At 36.1% G+C, this 23716-nt stretch overlaps 1 protein-coding gene across 1 annotated transcript in view; it reads left to right on the top strand.

Annotated features, from left to right (window-relative positions):
* The first annotated feature begins 641 nt into the window (after window positions 1–641).
* The window catches only part of HECTD1 (HECT domain containing E3 ubiquitin protein ligase 1), a 61320-nt gene continuing 38245 nt past the window's right edge, over window positions 642–23716 (top strand). Inside the window, exons 1-8 of the mRNA XM_009886939.1 lie at window positions 642–781; window positions 16819–17053; window positions 17928–18155; window positions 21533–21814; window positions 22084–22354; window positions 22677–22753; window positions 22843–22941; window positions 23260–23374. Of these exons, the coding sequence (XP_009885241.1) occupies window positions 642–781; window positions 16819–17053; window positions 17928–18155; window positions 21533–21814; window positions 22084–22354; window positions 22677–22753; window positions 22843–22941; window positions 23260–23374 (1447 nt within the window). The remainder of the gene's footprint in view (window positions 782–16818; window positions 17054–17927; window positions 18156–21532; window positions 21815–22083; window positions 22355–22676; window positions 22754–22842; window positions 22942–23259; window positions 23375–23716) is intronic.

Here is a 23716-nt window from a genome sequence, read left to right as displayed (position 1 = left end):
TGTACATCTCATTTTTTTTGTTTTGTGGGTTTGTATTTAAAGTGTGATGTTTGAGGTCTCTCTCTGAATATTTTACTGAGGGGCTAACTAATCTTTCAGAAAGTTGGACACTATTTTAAAGTGGTATTAAAGGAAAGGGGATAGGCAAGACAGCATTATTTGTCTTTATGTTAGCTTTGAGAACATACAAAAGGGTTAAGCACAGTTTTTGTACTTAAGTTTTGAGTTATTTAATAAATAAGAGTAGTCTCAAAGTCTGGCTTGATTGTCAGCTGGAACTAGAGGTTTATTTCCAAACAGAACAAACTCATTACTGTTTCCTCATGTATAAAGCCTGAAAAAAAGAAAATAATTGCTGGTCAAATATATGGAAGTTTTCTTAATGTCAGCCCAAAAATATGCTATACCTTTTGGAGAGGAGCAAATCCAAAAAAGTTTAAAGACAAGATTGTGATGATGATTATTTATTTATTTATTTTTACTTTTTCTTTCCAGGTGAAAACTGCAAAAGCCTGGGGCTGGCTGAAGAGAGAGATTAATTGTGCTCAAGTTAGTCTGGCTTGAACAATTAAGGATATTTTTGGTACTTTTTAATTTAAGCAGAGGCAGCTTTTTTTTTTTTTTAATAAGAAAAAAACAACATGGCAGATGTGGACCCAGACACGTTGCTGGAATGGCTGCAAATGGGGCAGGGAGATGAAAGGGATATGCAGCTAATAGCACTGGAACAGCTATGCATGCTACTTCTGATGTCAGACAACGTGGATCGCTGTTTTGAAACGTAAGTAGTTTTGGCTTTCATTTATGGAATGTTATTTTCCTCTCTCGGTAGCTGTATATGATGTTTAACATTCCTAGAAACTTTCAGCCTCAAAAACGTTTTTACAGACTGAACTTAAGTGTAGATCACTGAAATGAAAAATCTCTGTTAATGTTGTGTGAAGTACTGTTGTCTGATTAAAAATGTAGTGTCCTGTGAGTCATCTGCAGTGCCTGTTCTGACACATGATCTGATTGTTTAAATTAAAGAAATGTATTCAGAGTTGCACTGTGAATGTGTTGGGTGTTTTGGTTTTGGGGTTTTTTTAATGATAGTGGAGAATTTTATTTTTTTTTACTTTAAAACTGTAATGATCACCTAGAGATATGTAAGTATGCAAACTGTTGCAACACTTTTATCAAGAGATACAGGAGGTTTTTCTCAACTCTATAAATCCAAACAAAAATCACAAATACTAACCACTGTTCATACAAATATTTTGCCCCTTCTTTGAAGAATGTTGCTGTTCATGTCACCCTTCTCAACTGCATTTGTACGCTTCACATAGCGCTGTCCCTGCTCTCCTTTTTATAGTTCTCACAGCACAAAATGCTGATGTAACCACTTCTGTTACTTAATCGCGTGTGTGACACTGCTTCCCGTGAGGGCCCACGAGTAGTACGGAAAGGAGGTAGCAAATTGTAAACAATCACAACTTTTATATCTGACATTTCTTATGGTTTTTTTGGGGGGTGTGGTGGTGGTTTTTTATTTGTTTGTTTCCCCAGTTCTTATTTTGATGCTTTTGCATCTTCTATTTTCCATCTTTTTTCATTACTCTTGCTTTTTTTTTTTTTGCATCTCAGTGTGTATCTAGTGTCTTTCTGATACATCCTGCTTCTTAGGAGTGTGGGTTTAGCAGCATTTAAGAAGGTAGCTGTTTGTTACAGTGTTTAGTTTTGTAGTCCTGACGAAGAGAATGGTTTTTGAGCTTATGTCTTAAAAGCTGTTCATATTTCATGACTTTTGTTACAGGAAGTGTAAAATTCATACATATCTAAAATTTGGGTTTGTAGTAGGTACAAAACAGTGAGCAGTTTTGTGCACTGCTTTAGAATTTGAAATTGCCTGATATTAGCCTTAACAAGCTTACAGGTAAGATTTTGGCTTGAAAGAGGCTTTAGGGAGATGCATTCAACTTCCCTGTATGTCCCTCAAAGTACTGATAGTGGTGGAGCACTATCTTTTCAGCCTCAGAAAAGCTGTTTTACTGACTTCTTAATTTAGTGCTGTAGGAAATAATTTGATAGTTAAGAATGAATTTTTCTGACAAATCTAGGTGAACTTCCTGCTTCAGTATAGAACAGGAGTAGAAGTTTGGGCCTAAGCATTTGTAAGGATGTCTTCTGGGTATTTGAGAATCAGGAATGAAGTGTCAGTTTCTAAAATATAAGCCAGTTGTGGGTTTTATGTACTTTATTTAGAATCGACTTTCATCACAATAGAAATTAACTGAATAGTCCAAGTGCTTTTTTTTTTTCTTAAAGTATAGCTAATGAATGCTCTATTATTGCAGTGTTGTGGTTTTAAAATTAGTTTTTATGTCTAAAAGAAGAAACATTTAAAATACCATTTGGCATTTTAATTTTTGTTTTGAGCCCTGGTATAATTTAATTTTACCGGTCTTCTAAGTTGTTGATCTCTTTTGCTGTTTTAAGCTTCCCTCAAAGACAAACGGAGGAGAATAAAGTGTAAATTGGGAAAAAGTTATCAAGGTTCCCTGCCTTTTCAGGTGATTTTACAGTAAAGTTAAAACTGCTACATTTAATTGGCACTGTGAATATGCTGAAGATATGGTTCCACAGTATTTGGTGAGCTGACATAGTAGCTCATTACATTCAAAAGGGAGAGCTACTTCCCATTTATCACTCACCATTTTTATTCCTCCCAACCATATTCTTGGTTCATGCCAGTGTCAGGACTCACTGTACTCCTGTAATTCACTAAAAGAGCAAACTGCTCTTTAAACTCACTGAAGAAGCTGGGTAGTTTTCTGCTGTTACAATGAATTACAGCAGATTATAGAGGTGTCTGAGCACTGGAGGTGGAACTGCTTAACTGGAAATATGGGAGAAGCAGAGAAAGGTATACACTCTTCAGTGCAGAACTTCTCGATGGGTTGTCTTGGGTGCCTGTGGTATCAGCCTGCATTTCAAGGTGACTTTATTTATTTTTAAACTCTCCGTAAGAAATAGGTGATGTCTTGAAAAGTTTTTCAGAAATCTTTCGAAATGACGGTACAAGTAGCCAAAACTGTCATGTGCTGAGAGACTGTAACTAAAATAATCTTTGATAATATTTTAAAGTTGCTTTTCAGCAATGCTTTTAAAGGAGTTATTGCTTGTCTAAATAGGAGATTTACTATGTGACAGAAGTGTTGCCAAACACATTTTTGAGGAAGTCATTTTGAAAATGGTTTCAATGTATGCCTGACTTATAATGTGGACATATTTTTCTGTTGGTAAGAAAACCAACCTCTAGTCTTTAGAACATTTGTTTTCTTCTGTTAAGCAAGAAGAACATTCGCAGCTTTTTGTATGCTGTGAAGATGTTATTTCAAGATCTTGGAATTGTTTATTGCTATTAATTATGTTGACTAAGAAAACTTTAAGAAATTTTTCAACTGTCGAATTCAACAATTAGAAGATGGAAGGTGGAATCTTAAAAGAGTCAATTTCTTGGAGAATGAAATGTGTTTTTCAGGAATCTGTTAGATTGACTTTAATTATTAATGAGTCAATTTCTTGGAGAATGAAATGTGGTGTTTTTCAGGGATCTGTTAGATTGACTTTAATTATTAAGCATTAGTCCACTTTTACATAAGAAATTATTTGCTCTTACGACATAAGCTAAGAAAAAGCTCATCATTTTAGTGAAGTGCATCTGGCGATTAAAAGCTGCATATGGTGAGGACTGGCAAAGCTATGAAAACAAAGACACGTGAAAAATATTGACATGAATGGTATGTGTTTTCCCTAAAAGCACAACACTGTTTCCAGGCTGATTTTTTAAGGACTTAAAGGCAATACACAGTCTCACTTCACAAAGAAAGATCACAAAATTGGAGAAAAAGAAAAAGGAAAAAAAAAAAAGCATTGAAATAAAGGATTCAAACTCTGGTACTTCATCATTGCAGTAGAGTAATAGGGTTACTTTGCAAACATATTCTCGAGGAAGTGGTATATTTAAAAGCTACTAATTTGTTTCTGTACAAGAGTGATGGATATTGAAACTAGTGTTTCAGATCAAATCAGAAAAACGGAAGTAGGCACAAATGTATGGTGGTGTATTTTGTAGTGTTCTGGCAGAGTTCTAGTGGTATCACAACAGATTGTGGGGTATGCAGCCAATAACAGGTAGTGGTGCCAAATAATTGACGTTTCTTTACTTGTCCCCAGATTTACATATTACATCTGATTAAATTATTTTTAGTGTTACTCATATGTTAGCAGTACAAAAATCAGCTGTATATTCATCTTCTGGTGATAATGAGTCACAGACACTGTTAGTCACTTAGCATTGAAGAATGGCTAACATTTTACCAGCAGCAAAAGCCAGTAGCCTCAACTGCAGAAGCGTAATGAGCGAATAGAAATGGGTCTGTTAAGTAGTTGAGTTGGAGTAAAACAGCTAAACTCGTGATTGTGTTAGTCCCAAATTGTAGTTAAACTGTGCTACTAAGTTAAACTGTGTGCTACTAAGTCAATGCAACGTTTTAAGTATGCATTTTGTATAAACATAATTGAAATGATATTTTTAGTGTTTAAATTGTTACAAGTCATTTCAAAGACAGCGTAGAGGCTGTTAGTTACAATCTCTCATTATTAATATAGCCCTTTTCCACATCAGTGTTTCAAGTTATCTTTTTCGCCCTGATGGTTTCACTTTATTTTTGGTGAAATAAAATGAGACCTCCTCAGATCTGGGCTTTGTGTTGCTATTTCCTTTCCCTATCTGGCAGAGTAAAAGTATTTAGCAAGGAAGATTTTATTTAATTATTTTCCTTAATTATAAAGAAAACTTGTAGAACAAGGCAGTAGTATAACAAGTAAAGTAAAACCTGTCTAAAATCTTTTCTACACTGAACAGAGGAAATAGGCCTTATTAATACTCAGAAGAAGAAAGCCTGTCTTCCCCTTTGCCTGTGCCCTGAATCACTTCAGTATATTTAGCATTAACAGATTTGGTTAGCAAAGAATTAGCAAGAGTTATCAGCTTATTTGAAAAATAAAACCAAAAATTATACAAAGGATCATAATTTAGTGTTCTAATGTGTAAAATAGAAATACTTTCCGTTTATTTTTTAGATCAAATATGTTTATTTTAATTTACATTAAACCTTGTTCTTTTCTGAGTATGTATCTACTATATCTCTACCTTGTGTTTGCTAACATGTAATAATAAGTGTAAGAGGAAATTCTAGTGAATCAAAGACTGTTGATGTGAGCTAGTGAGACACTGGTAGAGTAACACGGAACAGTTTAGCTTTGCCTCCACCTGATTGCTTCAAACTACAGGCTCCTGTGTTTATCAGGATTGTTTAACTTCAGTAAATCAGAATTAGATATAGATAGAAACCCAATTATTCTTGTAGAGATAGGGACAGGAATCCAAAGTAGTGGTTTTCAGGCCTGTTTTTAAAGTTTGGGCTGGCTTTAAAACCATCTTTGTAATTCAGATAGTGTTAAAGTGCCCTTTAACAGATCTAACAATCGTGAGAAAACTAACAGGCTGAGAGGGCAGCTTTGTCTGTATCAAGGTGGTTTACATGTTGTGTGCTCTACAGATTTGCTCATTTTGTTATTTGAAGGGAAAAAATCCAACTCAGGCCATTATTAGTTTTGTGCTGGAGCGCAGCCATGGGTAAATTAGGGTAAGTATTGCTGTCAACAATAGACTACAGTTTTCATTATTTCAAAACATGCAAAGCATATGTTCTTAGTGAATTATTGGTTTGGGCTAATGCAGACATCTCAGTAAATGAAATTTTGTAAGCTTTACAATGGGAAGACTCATGTGTTTCCTGCTAACGTTTTTTGCCATTTAATGAAGGCAGAGGGTCTAGCAGCTGTGAAATGCCAGCGCTGGAGTCATTCACTCTGTGGACTCCAATATAGTGGGATCTTCAGCATCCTAGAGGGCTTTTCTGAGATGGAAGTAGGGATTTGTGGTGTGTTTTTCAGCGAGGTATTTTGTTACAGCATAATGTTAAGAACTGTTTCTGATTTTTAAGGCTGTTTTTTGTTGTTCTTGGATGGTTGGGTTTTTTGCAATGCTAAGAATTTTAACACGCTAACATCTTTCTGGTTGCTCTTTGTAATATGTGAATTATGGCCTTATTGTCATGGGTATTATGGAGATTAATTAGCCTTGTCTAGTCATTTTGAGAATCTTAATAGTTGCAAAGGCCGGAAGGGAAGATTAGGTCATCTAAATTGACATCCTCTCTGTCATAGGCCCTATATTTTACCTGGTTATTACTGAATTGAGCATCTTGTTCGATACAAGCAGAATGTGTGGTTAATGCTTCCAATAGGGCATCCTATGTAATTTTACCCTCTGTTTTGCTGTTTAGTCTGCTGCCTAGTTGCCTTTGTTGTTGAAATTTGCTTGTCCTTTTCTATTTCAATTGGCCAGACTTATGCATTCTGTGGTGGGCAGTCGGTGGACCTTTTCTGATTGAATTAAAACCCAATACCATTGTTACTGTGAATGTAGTTGCACACAAATATCTTGTCAGCGCCTGATCTTCCTCCCCCTCTCTAACTCTTCAATTTCCAAGCTTTTCAGAAATATTTTCCAGCGTTGGCTTCATCCATTCTGTTTATAGTAGTGCATTTAACTTAACTGTTACCACTTATACATCCCAAATTTAGTTACATGTTTCCAAAACATTGTACAGGAAGTGCGGTTTTAGTTATTTATCTTCAGGCTTGCTTTCCAGGATATGATTGCTTGCTTCTTAGGCACGGCTTGATGTATTACCTAGACTAAGATCTGTAACTTGGCATTTGTGTGTGTTAAAACACGTTTTGTTTAAATGAGCCTGTGCCTCTGACTAGTTCAGACAGTTCTGCATAACTCATCACATAGTCTTTGCCACTATTTACTAGTCTGCCGTTTTTTCCACTAAAGTATCAGTAGTATCATCAAGTACCCTTTGTTTTGATCAGGGCTTTGTGTGCGAGATAAAATTGAAGTGGTTCTTGCAAGAATCTTCACACAAAAGATGGGTGCAGAATTTTAAGGCAGCGAGTTAATGACCTTGCAAAACATGCCATCTCCTGTTAGATTGAGTGAGACCAATAAAATAGGTGTTACAGGTATTGCAAATAGCAGGCTTCCTTTCTTGAATGACTGTACTGGTGGAAGTATTTTAAATAGCAACCTCTTACGAAGAGGCTGTGTGCGAAGCATAGGCAACATAGATAGTCAGTAGGTTGGTAATGGGGAAATGGAAGTTTTCTTGTTTAACTTCGTTCTCTTTTTGTGTACCTGGAAGTCCAGCAGAAGCTGGTGAGATGTCCTTATTTAGGCATGCTTACAAAATCATACATTTTGTTTTAATTGCTTATTTCATTTGGAAATGTTAACAAATGTAATGGGTACTTGAACCATTATGTGTTTACACAATTGACATTGCTACTAGTCGAAATGATAGGCCGAAATACCTGTGCTTTCAAGTTCTTTAATTTATTCAGCTATTGTGGACCAAGTTTCTGCAAAACATTTTCAAAATGCTGGAGATAAGACAACAAATGTATGGAATTACTACCCTGAGGCATGGCGTATCTTTTATAAGACACTGAAAAATGCAAAAGGCAGCCCAACACATCCTTTGTAAATTCAAGAACAAAGCTAATGATAATTTATTTAGAAATTACAGGTCCTGCAGAAGCTGTTTGTTCTTGTGCATTTTTTCTTTTGTTTCATTTTACGTAACTGATATTTTTTGAATGTGTAGTTGAGTTACTGACATGATGTGTTCCTTCCTAATAGTGAGCTCTCAGAAGAGGATTCAGCTGTTTGTCCTTTACTTGGCTAAAAGGAAGTTTGAAAGCATTTCTAAATGTTAAACTTATAAATTAATTTATTTCTAATAATGCAGAGTTTCTGCTGGAATAGATACAGAATGGAGCTGTTAATTCCCTAGCTTTATTTTATTGGCCTGAGCTGTGATTGCACTTAAGAATAGAGGTTCAGAGTTGTAAAAGTTTAATATTTTATAACAGTGGTAAAAGTTCCTAAATTAGTTGTTAATTTTTAGTTGCTTTTTCCTTGTACCTTTAAAATATAGAGTGGTATCCCTGAAGTCTTATGTATAAGTGGACATTTTCTGGCCTTTATTTGTTCTGTAACAGCATTGTAAGAAAACAGTGTAAAATACGTTTTGGAAATGGGTCCAGAAGAATACGTATGGGCAATGCAGGTATGCGGCAGTTCTCTTGTGGTTGATCTTGATTACTGATGTTTTTGGTTCATATGTGGAAACAAACAGTTTTTCAGCAAAAGAACCAATGAGGGAAAGTCTGAGATCTAAGATTTCCTTCCATAGAAACAACCGCAGAAAGGAAAAGAAATCATTAATCAAAAGTAAGTTGGAATGACTATTGCTTTAAGAACAAATGAAATGTACAGGATGTATGTTCTTTGAAACTTTAAAGTTGTGTGACACATTGTTGTAAATACCTAACTGGTATATTTTGCCTCAAAACCAGTTATTAATGAGATTTAAATTCAGTATTTTAGTTATTTAAAATAATTATGTATGAGATAATTATTAAATAGTGTAGGCACGTATAATTCATTATTTTCCCACTTTTAACTGGTCTCAGCAGATGGTGTGCATTACAGATCCAGCACAAGTGCTGGCAGGCAGCTGAGCTTGGTTTTCTGCCACAAGTCACATGCCTTGGACCCGCTGCCTGAAACCCAAGGCTTCCTCACGGGGCGGGTGCTCCGCATCAGCCCAATCCAGGGGTTACTCTGGAATTGAGTAACACACCCTAATGCTAGCAGTAGTTGTGTTAACCATTTTGGGAATGAAGTGGGGTTGTCTTTTGTTCCTTTTTTTGGGTTTTGTTTAAACACAGTGGTAGTCTTTGAACTACCATTATTGTTGCTGTTTCAGCTAAGGCTTTTAAGTGCATTTAGAATATGAAATGTAATTACAGAAATGAGTTTACAGTGCCTATTTTTACTTCCTCAATATCTTTTTACACTGGCCAGCTTTAAAATCAGCTGAGTCACTTTGTTCAAGTTTAAGGGCTTAGCACTGGCAGGAGCTTACTGCGGTAGCTATTTAAGAATTTTGCATCCATATGGATACTCCTGTTCCTAAAGGGGGAACAGAGGAAAGATTCAGAAGTGTGTTAGTGTATGGAGTTATGGTGATTATAATGCTGTAGTAATATAATTATATTGATAAATTTCCCTAGCCTTTCTTGATATCTTATCAACATGATTATGATATTTAGAAAATGTTTTTAGATCAATTACATTTTCTGCAGAGGAAGAATGTATATTAAATAATTTGTGTGTCATGGTCTTTACAATCTAATTAACTCATTTTGACACTGAAAGTATGATTTATTTTTTTTTAACAGAAATTGTACAGAATCAGCACTTTATGTGGTTTAGTTCTTTTCTTGATGTCAGTACAGGGAACAGAGAATGCCCTACTACCCTAATCTAAATGGATTTACCCCTACGAAGGGTAAATATTCATACTGAATAGTACTTATTTCAGACCTTTTAAAAACTAATTTACAAACCTGCCTTCCATTAAGATCTTTGAAACATGGTGGGTGGAAGACTCACAAGATAATAAGTAGCAGAAGTGCTTATTCTGGGAGTACAGGAATGAAGTTGAGTGGACATCCAGAACTGAGCGACTTAAAGTAATTAGGAAGAGCTGGAGCGTTGGTTGCAGGGTAACCTAATTAACTTACTGAAGTCGGTCTTTCACTAAAGAGTAACACAGAGTAACCTCATTAATTCACTAAGTCGGTCCCTAATCACTCTCCTTGAGAAGACTCTTTTAAAAAAAAAAAAAAAAGTCCTTTAGGAAGTGCTCAATGCGATGTTAATATAGCTTCTTAAAAACAAAAATCTAAGAATATTTTCCTTTCATTTTCATATTCAATTGAAGTGCCTAAATAGAAATCTTAGCTTTGGAGCTCCCTATGGGCTCCTATTAGCCATTATTTTCTAGTTTGAAAGAATAAAAAGTACTTAAAAAATACGTATTTTTTTTCTGTTATAAAACAAACTCACCACTATCTTTTTGTTTGTTCCACTGCAAATAGATCATTGTGAACAGAGTGATTCTCCCCTCCCGCCTCAACTGTGAGGATACAGCAACAATTATTTTTTTTTTCTGTCATAATTTCTTTTTTCTGAGATATATTGCTTCTTCTAGTTAATACATGGTGAAGCTGGTTTTGATATTGGATATTTTAAATTTAGAAATTATGCACTTTGTTTTTTTCCCTTGGTAGGAGTTGAGGCCTGCAGTGGTGAAAGGTTTATTTGTGTTCTTTCCTCTTGGAAATCAAAAGCATCATCTGTCAGTAGAGGGAAGTGTACTGAAAGCTGAACATCAGGTGCTGTCCTGTCCTGTGCTGTAGTTCTGCCCTCAGCCTCCCTGCTGGCCTGGGAGGTTTTGGCATCCTTGTATTTCCCATGTAGATGGTTTTCTGAAGGCAAATCCAACGTGCAGCCGCTGTGGTGCACACACTCCTGAAACTCTTTGCTTCTCTACCTGTCCAAGTATGTTTTAGTTCTGAGCATAGTCTTAGTTTGAACAGCAATAGTGTCTATATTACTGATGGGATCTAATCTTCTACAGCAAATATTTGAGACGATTTTAGGTCCCTTTGATCTATTTTGGCCTGCCTAAGGAAGCCAATAGGGATTTGCCTTGGAATTAAGGTGCAATAGTGACACATACGTAACATGTCTTGTCTGACTCACTCTTTGGTTGCTACTGGTGTTCACTGTACTTGCTTACCCAGTGCTTCCTTAAAAAGAGAGGCTGGTCCTGAGAAAGCGCTCTGGTTGCTAGAATTGCTTCTAGGTGAGCAGTGGATTTCTCTTCCCTGCGCTGCCTTCACTTACACTTTATTAACAAGGTGCCTTTACTCAGGATTGGATCAAGTGAAAACTCAAGGACTACTTTGAAAGCCCATTTGCACAATTTTGAGGTGTAGAGACCACACACTGAGTAAGGGTGAGACTTTCCCTTTTTCTTAGGGGTCAAGCGCCCGAACACAGAAATCGACAGCGGGGCTGTGTGACAGAAGGGAGAGGCATACTTTGGACACCTGCTGTACGGCTGCGGTGTTGCATCCCATCTCCCATCCCGCGCTGATGTGCCCAACTACCCCTTCCAGTCCTTTCTCTGGCACTACTCACAGATGCGTGTTCTTGTCCCTGAGACATGTAAAGCAGATGCTTATAGTTTCCACCACGAGAGACCCATGTAATAGCTTAGTCTGGATTTTGGGATTAGAGGGGGAGGAGCTCTATAAAGCTGACCTCTGTACTTCTGTTTGTAACACAGTTATTCATAGAAAAGTTACCTCCAGCATAATGACTGAAGTTCTTTGGAATGACAGCTGTACAATTCTGTGTTGCAATTACTCTAGCCACCTGTTTGAGAAGCCTGTGGCTGGAGCACTGGGGAAGTGTTGGTACGCCCTTCTCTGCTATTACAGGCTCGATCACTGATCTAGGCTGTGTGTGAATGACAGAACTGGTACTTTCTGTTCCCTCGCTAGCAGGAACTTTAGGGACTGCTAAGGCCTGAGTGGACTTCAGCAGGCAAAAGGAACATGAACTTGTCTGTATGGCATGTGTGTGCTTATGAATGTAATCTGCATGCGTTTTTTAAGAGTTCCTCTGTAGCTAACCATTCTTTGTCTACTGGAACACTAGTTTGTGGTTTTCACCATGAAATAAATACAGCGATGGTTTACTACAGAATATTGAAGTTTGTTTGGTTTTTTTGTTTTGTATTGAGGATGTTTCGTAAGTGTGTTAATCCCTCTGTTTAAAACTCTAGAAGTCCATGCAGTTTATCTAGTTGTGCAGTAAATTTGCTCTCCCTTTATTCAGGTGCTGCTGTTGATTCTACCTTCCAGTATACTAAACAGTAAATCGCAGTTGTTAAAACTGCTGAGATATCAAAATAAGATGTAATAAGATTATTAGTTTGCATTCTCTTGTCTGTATCTGCCCTATTGTACAATTGTACTTTAGGTTTCTAGGATGGAATCTGTTGTTGTGCTCTGGTAGTGCAGGGAGATCCTGATCTGTGTCAAGAGCCCTCAGATGCTACAGTATGACAGATACTAATGACTTGAATGTCACAGGCGATAGATTAGGAGAGGGAGGTGCTAAACATTATTAGGAACTTTTCTGGATAGGAGAAGGCAATGCAGTGAGAAGTCTGGAGCTAGTCATGAGCAAGGCTCAGTCTTGATCTGATGTGTCTAATGATCACAAGACTGCAATAAGTTAAAGTGGGAAAAAGGCAATATTATAAACTTGCAGACTATGCCTGTGTGTATGCATTCCTGGCTGCTTGCTTATGTGATAGTAACGAAGGCCGTCAATTACATTTGTCCACAAGAAGCTCCTGCTACTGGATTGTTTCCTTTAGTTCAGCACAGAAATTTACCATCTTATTCATCACAATCTGCACAATTGGGATACTATTTAAATTCTAGGAAATAAAAAAAAAAAAACATATTGGTATATGTAAATTGTCTTGTCTCAAACTCTTAACACCCACAGAGTGAAAGACTATCTGAAGAGGCTTGGGCACAGCTTCTTGAAGATGTATTTCAGAAATGCATACAAATGTAACTTGATAATTGTGTTTTAATAGAATTATAAAAAGTCTGTAGCTGACCGGAAAAGCTGTTTTATATGAATAGTGGAGAACCTTGTATACTTGGCTGGCATAGTAAACATATTTTTTTTTCTGCTGATGTCATTACAAGTTCAAAATGTTAAAGAACTGTGCTGCTTAGAACAAAGTGTAGCAATGTATTGGCCTGAAGTGATATTACAGAGGTCCTATCTACGCAAATTGGTGTATTGTGGACTGCATTGGCCAAATGTGTCTTTTGTATCTGAGAATACAATTGATGATGACTTTATTTTTGAAGTCAACATCAGTATTACTATCATCCTCTGGGGCTAGAAAAAACAAGTTGAATCTTTTGCCAGCTATGACATCTTTGAGAAAGAAGTAGCCATATATGATAGATTGTTAAGGCAGTATTCATAAAACAATAATAAAAATAGTTTTTGACAGTCACACTGGGAGAGATTCAGGGCTGATAGAATCCAGGTCTGTCTGTTTTGCTTTCTTCAGAAATACTTCAGACTTCAGCACACATTTTATCGCCTGGTATGACTTTAGGGATTATAACTTAATTTGTGTTACTGTACTGTGTAGAACTTGAACCAAATTGTTTGAGTTGAGAGAGATGTGAGGGGGAAGGAGATGACACAACTGTCTATACTGTGTGCTAAAATAATAAGAAGCAGCTCTCATTTGCTGTTTTGGAGACTAAGACAAAAATTCCAGTTTTGATTTTTTTTTTTTTTTTTGCCATGTTCCTGATAACAATGTCTGAGAAAAATAAAGTTTACACTTCCATTACTTCTAAATTTGCATTAGCTGTATAACGATGAAGCTTTATATTATCTTTATATGCAGCATTGTATGCCTGATTCGTCTTCATAAACCATCCTGGTTTTCACCTTTTTTACTATGCGTTTTAACACATTGATTAGATGATTTGTTAGATTAGTTTATAGTTGGTCCAGAGCATTCAATTGGAAGGCTAGACTTTTTTCATTTTTTAGATAACAGGCAACTATTTAAAATTATGTGATGAGTTCTGCATTGATACGCAACAAAATCACTTTTAAAAGGAAGAAAATGCTAAATGTCATATGCATCACAAATGCTTATTTTGCAGTAAGTTAGTGTGTACTGGAGTGGATAGCGCATAAAATTTCGTGCCACAAAGCTGGTGTGTTTTGTTGTTTTACTTTCAAGCGTGTGATTTCATGTGTGTTGCTTCTTGATTTGCTGCAGGAAAAAAGGGGGGAAGGAAGAACGTAAGAGTTAAATTAAAGCTTCAGTATTGCTTTTTTTTTTTTCCCTCTCCCTTTTTTCTCTTCAGTCTTCATTATTGTCATTAATAAATCTTTATAAAATGTTTTGCTGCCTCTTCTACATGGTGTAGTTTAGCTCTCAACTTCCTGCTTACTAGCAATATCCAGCAAAACTGGAGGAAAAAAAACCAAAACCAACCAAAACCCAAACCAAACTGTTAAAAGAAACAAGCATCAAGTACGTAGAGCTCAGAGGTTGAAGTAGCTTGAAAGAATTTTTTGTGAAAGCTCTTGTTAAAATCAGATTAGTTGCTATTTCAGAAACAAGTAAAGTTCTTATTATTGCTGCTTTCAGTGTGCATTAGCATGGTCTACAAAATTAGTTGAAGTCTGGGTGGCTTTTTACTTTGAGAGCCAAGTAATTCCCACAGGTTAAGTGTATGAAGAATCTACAGTTTCTTCCTGAAACCTTATGATACAGCTCGGTTACCTTATAGGACGACTGGACATCATTCCTCTAAGTCAGAAAACAAATGTTCTGACAGCAAGGGGAGGTTATTTGCCTCTTAACTGAAAAAGTATGGTCTCTGACTAATGTACCCAGAGGTTCTGGCCAAAAGGAACTTTAAAAAAAACCCCAAACCCTTAAGTTTTTGCCAGTGAGCTGCACTCTTACAAGAGCATTGCTGATACAGTGCACTGGCATTTGTGTGCTGGAAAAGAATCAATATAAATGATGGGCTCTTAGTAACTTTGGTTTTTTTACTGTATCTGCTGGGTAATTGGCTCTCGTGGACAGGTGTTTTAAGGACAAGAACAGATTTCTTCCAAGTTTTTAAATTTCCATTTTCAAAAAGTACAGCCAATTTCCATTTGTGCTGTGTCTTTTTATAAACTGTTAAATCAAAGAAAAAAATGTAAATATTAGATTTGCTAAGTATTGCTTTTAGCTCCCCACAAATCTAGAGGAGTTTTTCTGCTGCTATCTTTGGAAATCTAAGAAAAATGGTTTGCTACTACTTGCTAGTATTGCAGTGGAGACAGTGAAGCTCCTTACCTTCCGCTTGGTTATACATGTGCAGTTTTGTTTTGTTGTATTTTTTAAGATTTGTGTTTATTGGTAATTTTTTTTCTTGCAATATAATGTTTGAAGAACACTGTTCATAGCAATGTTTTAGTGATCTATCTGGTGTTGCATAAAATGCAGTGTAAAAGATCCATCACCAAAACATTTACAGGAAGCACTGTCCGCTTTAAATTTTGTGTACTGAAATGCTTCTTGTGTCATTGTATGGTAGCCGTCTAATAATAAGTACAAATTTCAGACTTTTTTTTCCAGAGGATTATGTCTTTAAAATGCAAAGTTACTGTGTAAACTCTTCGTGAAGAAGATATGGAGTTAAATAGCAATTTTCTTAAAAACAACAGACAGTATAGGCTGGATAGGCTATTAAAGTATTAAATATGTGATTTAGCTTGATCAAGGGTTCACTTATTAATTTATGTCATTAAAGATCATTGAGTAATGTATTTATTTGTCAGGCAGTATTATTTAATTACTTTATAAAGCATGGCTGTATATTTAAGGAAACTATTAGCATTTTGCTCTCCCAGGATTTGGTGCCTTTGTCTGAGTCACTGTGCATACCAGATGGGATACCGAATGACCTCTGGGTTAGTCTTCAGAATGATTCATCAACAAGTACTTCACCTGTCTTCCAGACCAAAGCATGTTATTATTTTTGTTCTTTCTCTTTGGATTTAGACAAGTTTTAGGCCTTCTTTTGCAGACTGAAACCCTAGTTTAAGAAAAAAATTGCAGTATTTGCCTCTGCTACACTTAGTTCTGATCTCCTACATCTAGGGATGAGATATCCAGTTATTTTGACTACTATCACAACATATGTCCCCCTCACCTAATTCCCCACCACCACCTTGGAAGTCTTCTACTGCTGCAGTGAACAATCATTATATTAAGTTATTTATTGCTAAGTAAGTATGCTATTGGAAGATAAATTATCTTATAGTTCCATGTCTTAGAACTTTTGATCCATCCAAATCAGTCTTAACCACAACTGCCGTAATGGTGAAAAGCATTATTTTGACCATCTGTTTTGGTTTGTATCCTATTAATGTGAGAGGGATAAAAGGAGGACTGTTGCGGCTTGCTTTTTTTGTTATGAAGTTGTGGGGATGTTCTTGACTGTCCTTGCGTATGGAAATGAGGTTAACAATAAAGAGGAGAGCCAGAGGCATGAGAAGGAAGGGAAAATGCAATAGAAGCAAGCTAAATGAATTAAATGTGTTCTCAGTGTGGTTAAGAGAAAAGAACAAGGCAGGGGGAGAGGAAACTGGAATAGGATAAAAAGGCAAGTGAGAGTGTTTATACCATAGGGAAGAAGGACCACTCAGAGAAGTAAATTGCGTAGCAACCCCCAAATCTTTAGTCTTTATATCGAATGTAGTATTTCATGGTTAAATAGCTATTTATCATCGTGAACCTTGAAGCTCTGTTAAGAAAAAATGCATTACTTTTAGTGAAGTGAGGTTAATTCCTAAAATGATTTCCCAAGAGGATAATATTTTCCCTGTATGATTTTAAACTTTCAAGAATTTTTTTTTTTCTGCTGGTTTCTCCACTAATACAGTGTCATTTCAGATCACTGATTTGAATTTCAGGGTGTGTATGAGATGCCTGCATTCTAAATGAATGCTCTAAACCAGCTATGAACTAATTGAGCAAATCGTGTCAGCATGAAAAGCATTAATTGTTAATGTGAAAGTGTATGAAATTACTTAATGTAGAGAAAGTTGCACAACTTAGTAATGTTTTATTGTGGTGGTGTTGTTTTTTCCTGCAGATGCCCTCCTCGAACGTTTTTACCAGCACTGTGCAAAATTTTTCTTGACGAAAGTGCTCCAGACAATGTATTAGAAGTAACAGCTCGTGCCATAACATATTATCTGGATGTATCAGCCGAATGCACCCGTAGGATTGTGGGAGTGGATGGAGCTATCAAGGCACTTTGTAATCGTTTAGTGGTTGTTGAACTTAACAACAGAACCAGCAGAGATTTGGCTGAGCAGTGTGTGAAGGTATGTATTCTGAAGAACTTTGTTTTTAAGAAGGAGCTGGAAAATTTGGTGTTTCTGAAGAGCTTCCTCGTATCGTAATCCTGTTTATTTCATTAAAATATGAAGCAAAACCGTAGAGTATGATAAAAGTGTACATGCCAGCAATGTTGCTTATCTTTACTGTCAGTCTGGTGCTCTTCAAAGCTGAGATTCCTTTTAAAAAAAGTATAGAAAAAGGAGCAAAAATATTAGAAGAAAGTTTTCCTATTTATCTTACATGACTAGAATGCTAAGGGCTAATTTTATGCTAAAAAGGGAATGAAGAATTGCTCCAGATATACATAAATTACCTGTTGGGGAAAAAAAAAAAAAGCTTGCTGTCTCTTCAGTAGCACTAGACACAGCTCCTCTGCACCCTTGTGAAGTTTTCTGAAAAAATTACAAGACCACTACAATCTTGTTTAAAGTATAACTCATGTCCATGTGATAGGGTATAGTTTGAATCCTTGATTACCACTGCATCAGAAATTATGCATGCATTTCCTATTTACTAGTTCACTCACAGTACATTACTGAACTAGTGGAGTAATGGTACTCTTGGAAGTTTCAGAGCTCTCAGTTGTGTGTTATCCAAAGACTTAATTCTCCCAGGAAAAGTTACTATTATCTAGCTGTTATGACTATGCTATTGGGAGATGTTCTTGTATTTGCTCCTCTATTTTTGAAGAAAACTAACTCCTGAAGTACTGGAGGCTTTCGGCCTTTCTGGGTGTTGAGGAAGAAACGGCTTTTTTTTGTTCTGTTGTTTCATTTTAACAAGTTCTGTTGATGGATATAAACAAGTAACTGAGTTTTTATGAGTACTTAATTATAACTAAATTTCATTTTGCTGTAGGTGTTAGAATTAATCTGTACGCGTGAGTCAGGAGCTGTGTTTGAAGCTGGAGGGTTGAATTGTGTTCTGACATTCATTCGTGACAGCGGACACCTTGTTCATAAAGATACTTTGCATTCAGCTATGGCTGTTGTATCCAGACTCTGTGGCAAAATGGAGCCTCAGGATTCTTCATTAGAGATCTGTGTGGAATCACTGTCTAGTTTATTAAAACATGAAGACCATCAGGTAATGTACTAGTTGGCTTGATATGCTGGGAATTTAACTTCCATTATGTTTAATAAATGAATGGCTAGGTATTTTTATATAGCCTCCACAACTAGATGTTTACATAGTAGTTGTTATATTTGGATGTTATGATCGTTTCCTTTACAGTTGTGTTGACAAGAAGATAAAAGTACTGCTTAGCATTTGACTCCAAGCACTAATGTGTGAATGTGATCTTATTTAACCTCTGAAAACTTTACTGAAAAATATCCTGTAACTTTTTTCAGTGCATTTTGAAATACTTTCTGAAGTAAGTATTGTTCTATGTCTGCACCTCCGTCACTATTAAATTGAGCATAAATAAGGGACAAAAATCAGTTTGATTTGTTTTTCTTTTGCCAAACTAAGAAGCAATAAAAACATCCACAATCAATGCTAAAATATTACACTGGAAGCCAGCTTAAATGGTACTATGATAGACATAGCACCACTCCTTTATTGCAGTTTTATTAACATGAGATGAAGTGATCCTTGTAAAACCTAGAAGATGAATCCTAGAGGAATTATCTGCCTACTAGTAGAATCCTTTTGTGTCTGCACTGCTTTGCAATAGCTATTTAGCCAAATTCTTGCAGTACCCTGACCAAGCTTCTTGTCCATACTATTTTCAGTCCACATTTTGCCCCCATCTCTGTCCTGATTCGTTTCTCTGCACCCCCACCCCAAGTCTGGTTTATTAAGCACATCATATTTGGGAGACTAAATCTTTTTGCCAGTGTACTAAATTTTTTTAATATATTTTTAGATCTTTTGAAAGGCCCAGTTGTCAGGGGGCTATCACACTAGCCATTTCAGAACAAGCTACTGTGGTTTTTAGGCACTGTGTAACTTTATTAATGCACTGATGATCTTAGGCAAGCTAATCCTGAAATTTAGACCATAAGTCCGTAGTATTATAACTGTTTCAGGATTTATAATGTGTTTGAAATAAAGCAATTGCTGGACCTGTTGGAGATCTGAGTGAGAGTTCAAATTAACTTAATCTTTTAGCAGTTAAGCTTTAAGTGTGCTTGAGATTGGAGTAACCCTGATGATAGTAAGTAAATCTGTGTCGGTGTCCTTGAGAAATGTGTTTCATGTGAAACAAGCCTCAGGATTTACAATGAATGTTGATGTGTATTATGGATTTGCCCAGTAATTTGCTATGTGAAGTTTGGTGTTCCCCCCTTCCTTTTACACTGTTGGATTTGGTCGCTTTTTGTGCGGGCTGCCAGTTAGTAACATCACTTGAGAGAAGAGTTCAGACCAGATGAATGTGGCCCCAAGAACAGCTTATCTATAAATTTGTTTTTTTAACCTTTCAACCAAACTTGCAGTTTGTGAGAAGAAATGTAAATATCTTCCACAGTACTCTTTTGCTTTGTAAACTGATGCTACTAATGTGATGTGTTAAATAAGCTGAACCTTTCGTGTGTATTTCTGACAGGGCTGTTCTGGTAAAAATCCATGGACTATATACAGATTACATAAAGATTGGCAGAATTGTTTATCCATCGTGCTGTCAAAGAACTGGAGCAAAATGCCAGAGGACATGAGTAGTGGCCATTACAAGTTAAAAAAAAAAAAAGAGTCCCTTGCAAAAGAGTTCTGATAAATCAGAATGCTTGGCATGCAGGGACCATGCCAGAAGTTTAGCATGCTTTGCATGTATTCAAGAGAAACTTTGGTTTTTCAAGTCCTTGCAAACTTAATGGAGGTTTAAGATTTTAACTTCATGAAGTCTGGCTAATACTCTAATCTTCTTCTGTGTGTTGACAAGTAACTGCCTGTAAGCTCTTGGTATGTGACAGCTGTCAATAATTTTGAAAATGGGCTGTGCTAGAAGTTGTTGACATTTTAGGGAGTAAAAACTGTAGTAATTTAGAGCTTGGTAAAGAATAGGTATTGTTGTTTTTTTGTTTTATGGGTTGTTATTTTTTACTATTTCTGACACCAATCTGGTTTGCTACTGCATATCTACGAAGGCAAATGTGCCAGAAGCAGCTCATCTTGATATTCCTGTGCAAACCTGATCTGAAAGATGGAGACACTTTTAGTGTATAGGTTAGAGAGATGTGAAAGGCAAAACCTCCCTTTCTTTTCAACACCGACATGAAAAGAATTTGGATCCTTTCCTGGGCAGTTGGCCAGCAGTATTTTTGCCGGATTGTTAAGAGGATCACCAGTAAGCCTTGTTTCCACAGTCTCACTGTTGGGTTTTTTTTCTTTAGTGAGAAACCTAAATTTGGGAGTTTATATTTTATTGTCACAAAAATACTTGTGTATCACTGGGTCAGGTGCTCAGTGGAAAATCTGGGTTATCTAAGGGTAAAATCTGCATTTCCCAGTTTGTCCTATGTTTAGGCCTGGTTCAACTGAAAAAAGGCTTTTAATTATGAGAAGTTTGTAGACCTTTAAATACAACTTGAACTATCAAGCTTCACTGTCAGTTTAATACTTTGGAGTTCTGAGTTGGTGCCTCAGCTAATGGCTTGTTTGATAGCATTTCTTTTAATAGAAAGCACTAAATTAATATAACATTTTGTAATATTAGCATAATATTAATTATAAATACCAAATTATAACATTAGAATATTTTATTTTCTATAAATGTAGAAGATAACTTTAAAATTTCTTTGCAGTTTTATCTTCATTGTTCTTGAGAAACAAAATTGAAATTCATTAAGTGTCCGAAAGTTAGGAGGCAAAACCTCACAGTGTATTTTCTTGGTGTTTTGGGGGTATTTAAAGTTTTTTGAGTTTTATTATTAGAAAGCTGCTTTAACAGTTTCTAATATCAGAATAACCAGAAGGTTAAATGCTCCGTATTTCAATACCAAGCTGTTGGTTGTTGGTTTTTTGTTTTGTTTTTTTTCCAAACTATATTGTCAGAATGGGCAATTGCTTGTGGGAGTTATAAATAGTTGTATTTCCTCTAAGAACAATATCTAAAACTAAAAACTGTTTTTAAAAAGTATTTCCAGTATCTGTTAATCTGATGATTTGATTATTAAACGTGTTTTTCTAGATTGGTTGGGGGTTTGCTCATATAGTTAAGGAGATGCTCACAATGCCGAAATCTAGACGAATAGTTTCCTTGAATTCTGTACATCATCAACAGAGAGAAAGGGGGGAAAAAACCCAACAGTACAGTCCTTCAGTGAGCAGATCAGAGCAATGTTGGGTTCTGACTCAGAGTTTCTGGCTTAAAAAGCCTGTTTCCTCCATTTATTGTCTTTGAGGGGAACCTGGAGAAATCTGCTTCTTATGTGTGTCCTGTATTCTTGTGAATTTCCCCTTAGCGTCTTCTCATCTTAAGTAACAGATTTTTCATCTTCTCTATTGCATTTCTTTCTTAGGTTTCAGATGGAGCTCTGAGATGCTTTGCTTCATTAGCGGACAGATTCACACGGCGTGGAGTTGACCCAGCCCCGTTAGCGAAGCACGGATTAACTGAGGAGTTGTTATCTCGCATGGCAGCTGCTGGTGGGACAGTATCAGGACCATCTTCAGCTTGCAAACCTGGACGGAGTAGCACTGGAGCACCATCTACAGCTGCAGACTCTAAATTAAGTAATCAGGTGTCAACTATTGTAAGCCTGTTGTCAACCCTGTGTAGAGGCTCTCCAGTAGTAACACATGTAAGAAATCCTTTTACACTACAGCTTTTTGTTCTCATAGAGTTTTTCCCTTCATGTACTTAAAATATGCAAGACTTGTGTTGCTATTTTATATATAGATAAATAGATTTATAGGTTGGGTACTTTTATGTATATATCCACACATACATATAGGCTATTTATAAAGAGGGGAAAAAGGAAACATTTCATATGGAAATGAAACCCAATTCTGATAGTATTTTCTAAAGCCCTGTATATTTTTTATTGTTCAGACTTTTAATTATTTCCAGGATCTCCTAAGATCTGAACTTCCAGATTCTATAGAAAGTGCGTTGCAGGGTGATGAGAGATGTGTACTGGATACCATGCGGTTAGTAGATCTTCTTTTGGTGCTACTGTTCGAAGGGAGAAAAGCCCTGCCAAAATCCAGTGCTGGATCCACAGGCAGAATCCCAGGATTGCGAAGGCTGGATAGTTCTGGGGAACGTTCTCATCGGCAGCTGATAGATTGCATCCGCAGTAAGGATACTGATGCGCTAATAGATGCTATTGACACAGGAGGTAAGCAAAAATACTCTGAAAATGAGGATGAGATAATAAAGTATCTTTTTATTTTTATAATCTATAGTGTCATAACAAATACTTAGGTAGTACCTTGAAATTCTTTATATATATAAATACACAACAGGTCTTGTTAGTAATAATTCCTATGCTACTCTTTTTTTTTTTTTTTTTTAATTGCAATTAAGGGCATAAATGCTTTCCTAGAATTATTGATGATACTTAATTTTTTTTCAGACCTGCCACTTATTTAAGGAACACTGATGAAGTTTAATTTATACTTCTGGGAGCTTTAATTATTTTATTTAATTGTATCTTTCAGCTTTTGAAGTAAATTTTATGGATGATGTAGGACAAACTCTTTTAAACTGGGCCTCAGCTTTTGGAACTCAGGAAATGGTAAATTAGTTTTACAGAATCTTAAAAACTTGGATTATTTATATAAAAAAAGATAAAACACCCCTAGTTTACTTTTTTTTGTTTAACAGGTAGAATTTCTCTGTGAAAGAGGTGCTGATGTTAACAGAGGTCAGAGGTCATCCTCATTACATTATGCAGCATGTTTTGGAAGACCTCAGGTAGCAAAGGTATGATTTAAACTGATAGTGTTAGAAAGCCTAACATACTGACTTTTTGCCTCATTCTGTACAAAATGTCTTTGCAATACGTTTAACGTGCACTGTCAAATATTTACACGTTCTTTACAATGTTTATCAAAATACAATTTTTTTGTTACGATAGGGCAGTAATATGAATAAAAGCTCTACAGATATAAAAAGCAAGGAATGTTCTAACTTTGCTTACAAGCATGAGAAAAGCACAGAAAAGATGTGTGAAAAACATGTTTATTGCTTTGGAAGAAGGAATCTTAATTTTTTTCCATATTTAAAAATATTTGTTCTTAGACTCTCCTACGACATGGTGCAAACCCTGATTTGAGAGATGAAGATGGGAAAACTCCTTTAGACAAAGCTCGTGAAAGGGGGCACAGTGAAGTAGTAGCTATTCTTCAGTCTCCAGGTGAGTGTAGTTTTTAATTCCACACCCTTGCTAGTAGAAATGTTTATGTATTTAAAGTAATTCAAGTATTAGTTTTACTTTATTAAGATTCATTTTAAAAAACAGTATTTTTTGACCAACCTTCCTTAACCTGTGAAGTACGTATAAAAACCTAAATATTTTAGATTTTCTTAAGGGATGGGGATTACTGAAGAAACTGTCAACTGGGCACAAACAGTGCCAGTGGTCCTGCTCTTCAGCTGTGGAATGGGGCTAGATTGGGATTTTGCTGTGGGTTCAGAGTATGTCAGCCTCGGCAGCTTCTCCGTCATCCTTTTCTGTCTATGTGGGAGCTGCACTTCA

The sequence above is a fragment of the Charadrius vociferus genome, unplaced genomic scaffold (assembly GCF_000708025.1).
Source record: "Charadrius vociferus isolate BGI_N301 unplaced genomic scaffold, ASM70802v2 scaffold14, whole genome shotgun sequence".
Lineage (NCBI taxonomy): Eukaryota > Metazoa > Chordata > Aves > Charadriiformes > Charadriidae > Charadrius > Charadrius vociferus.
The sequence above is the reverse complement of the archived record's forward strand: the minus strand, read 5'-3'. Positions and strand labels throughout refer to the sequence as shown.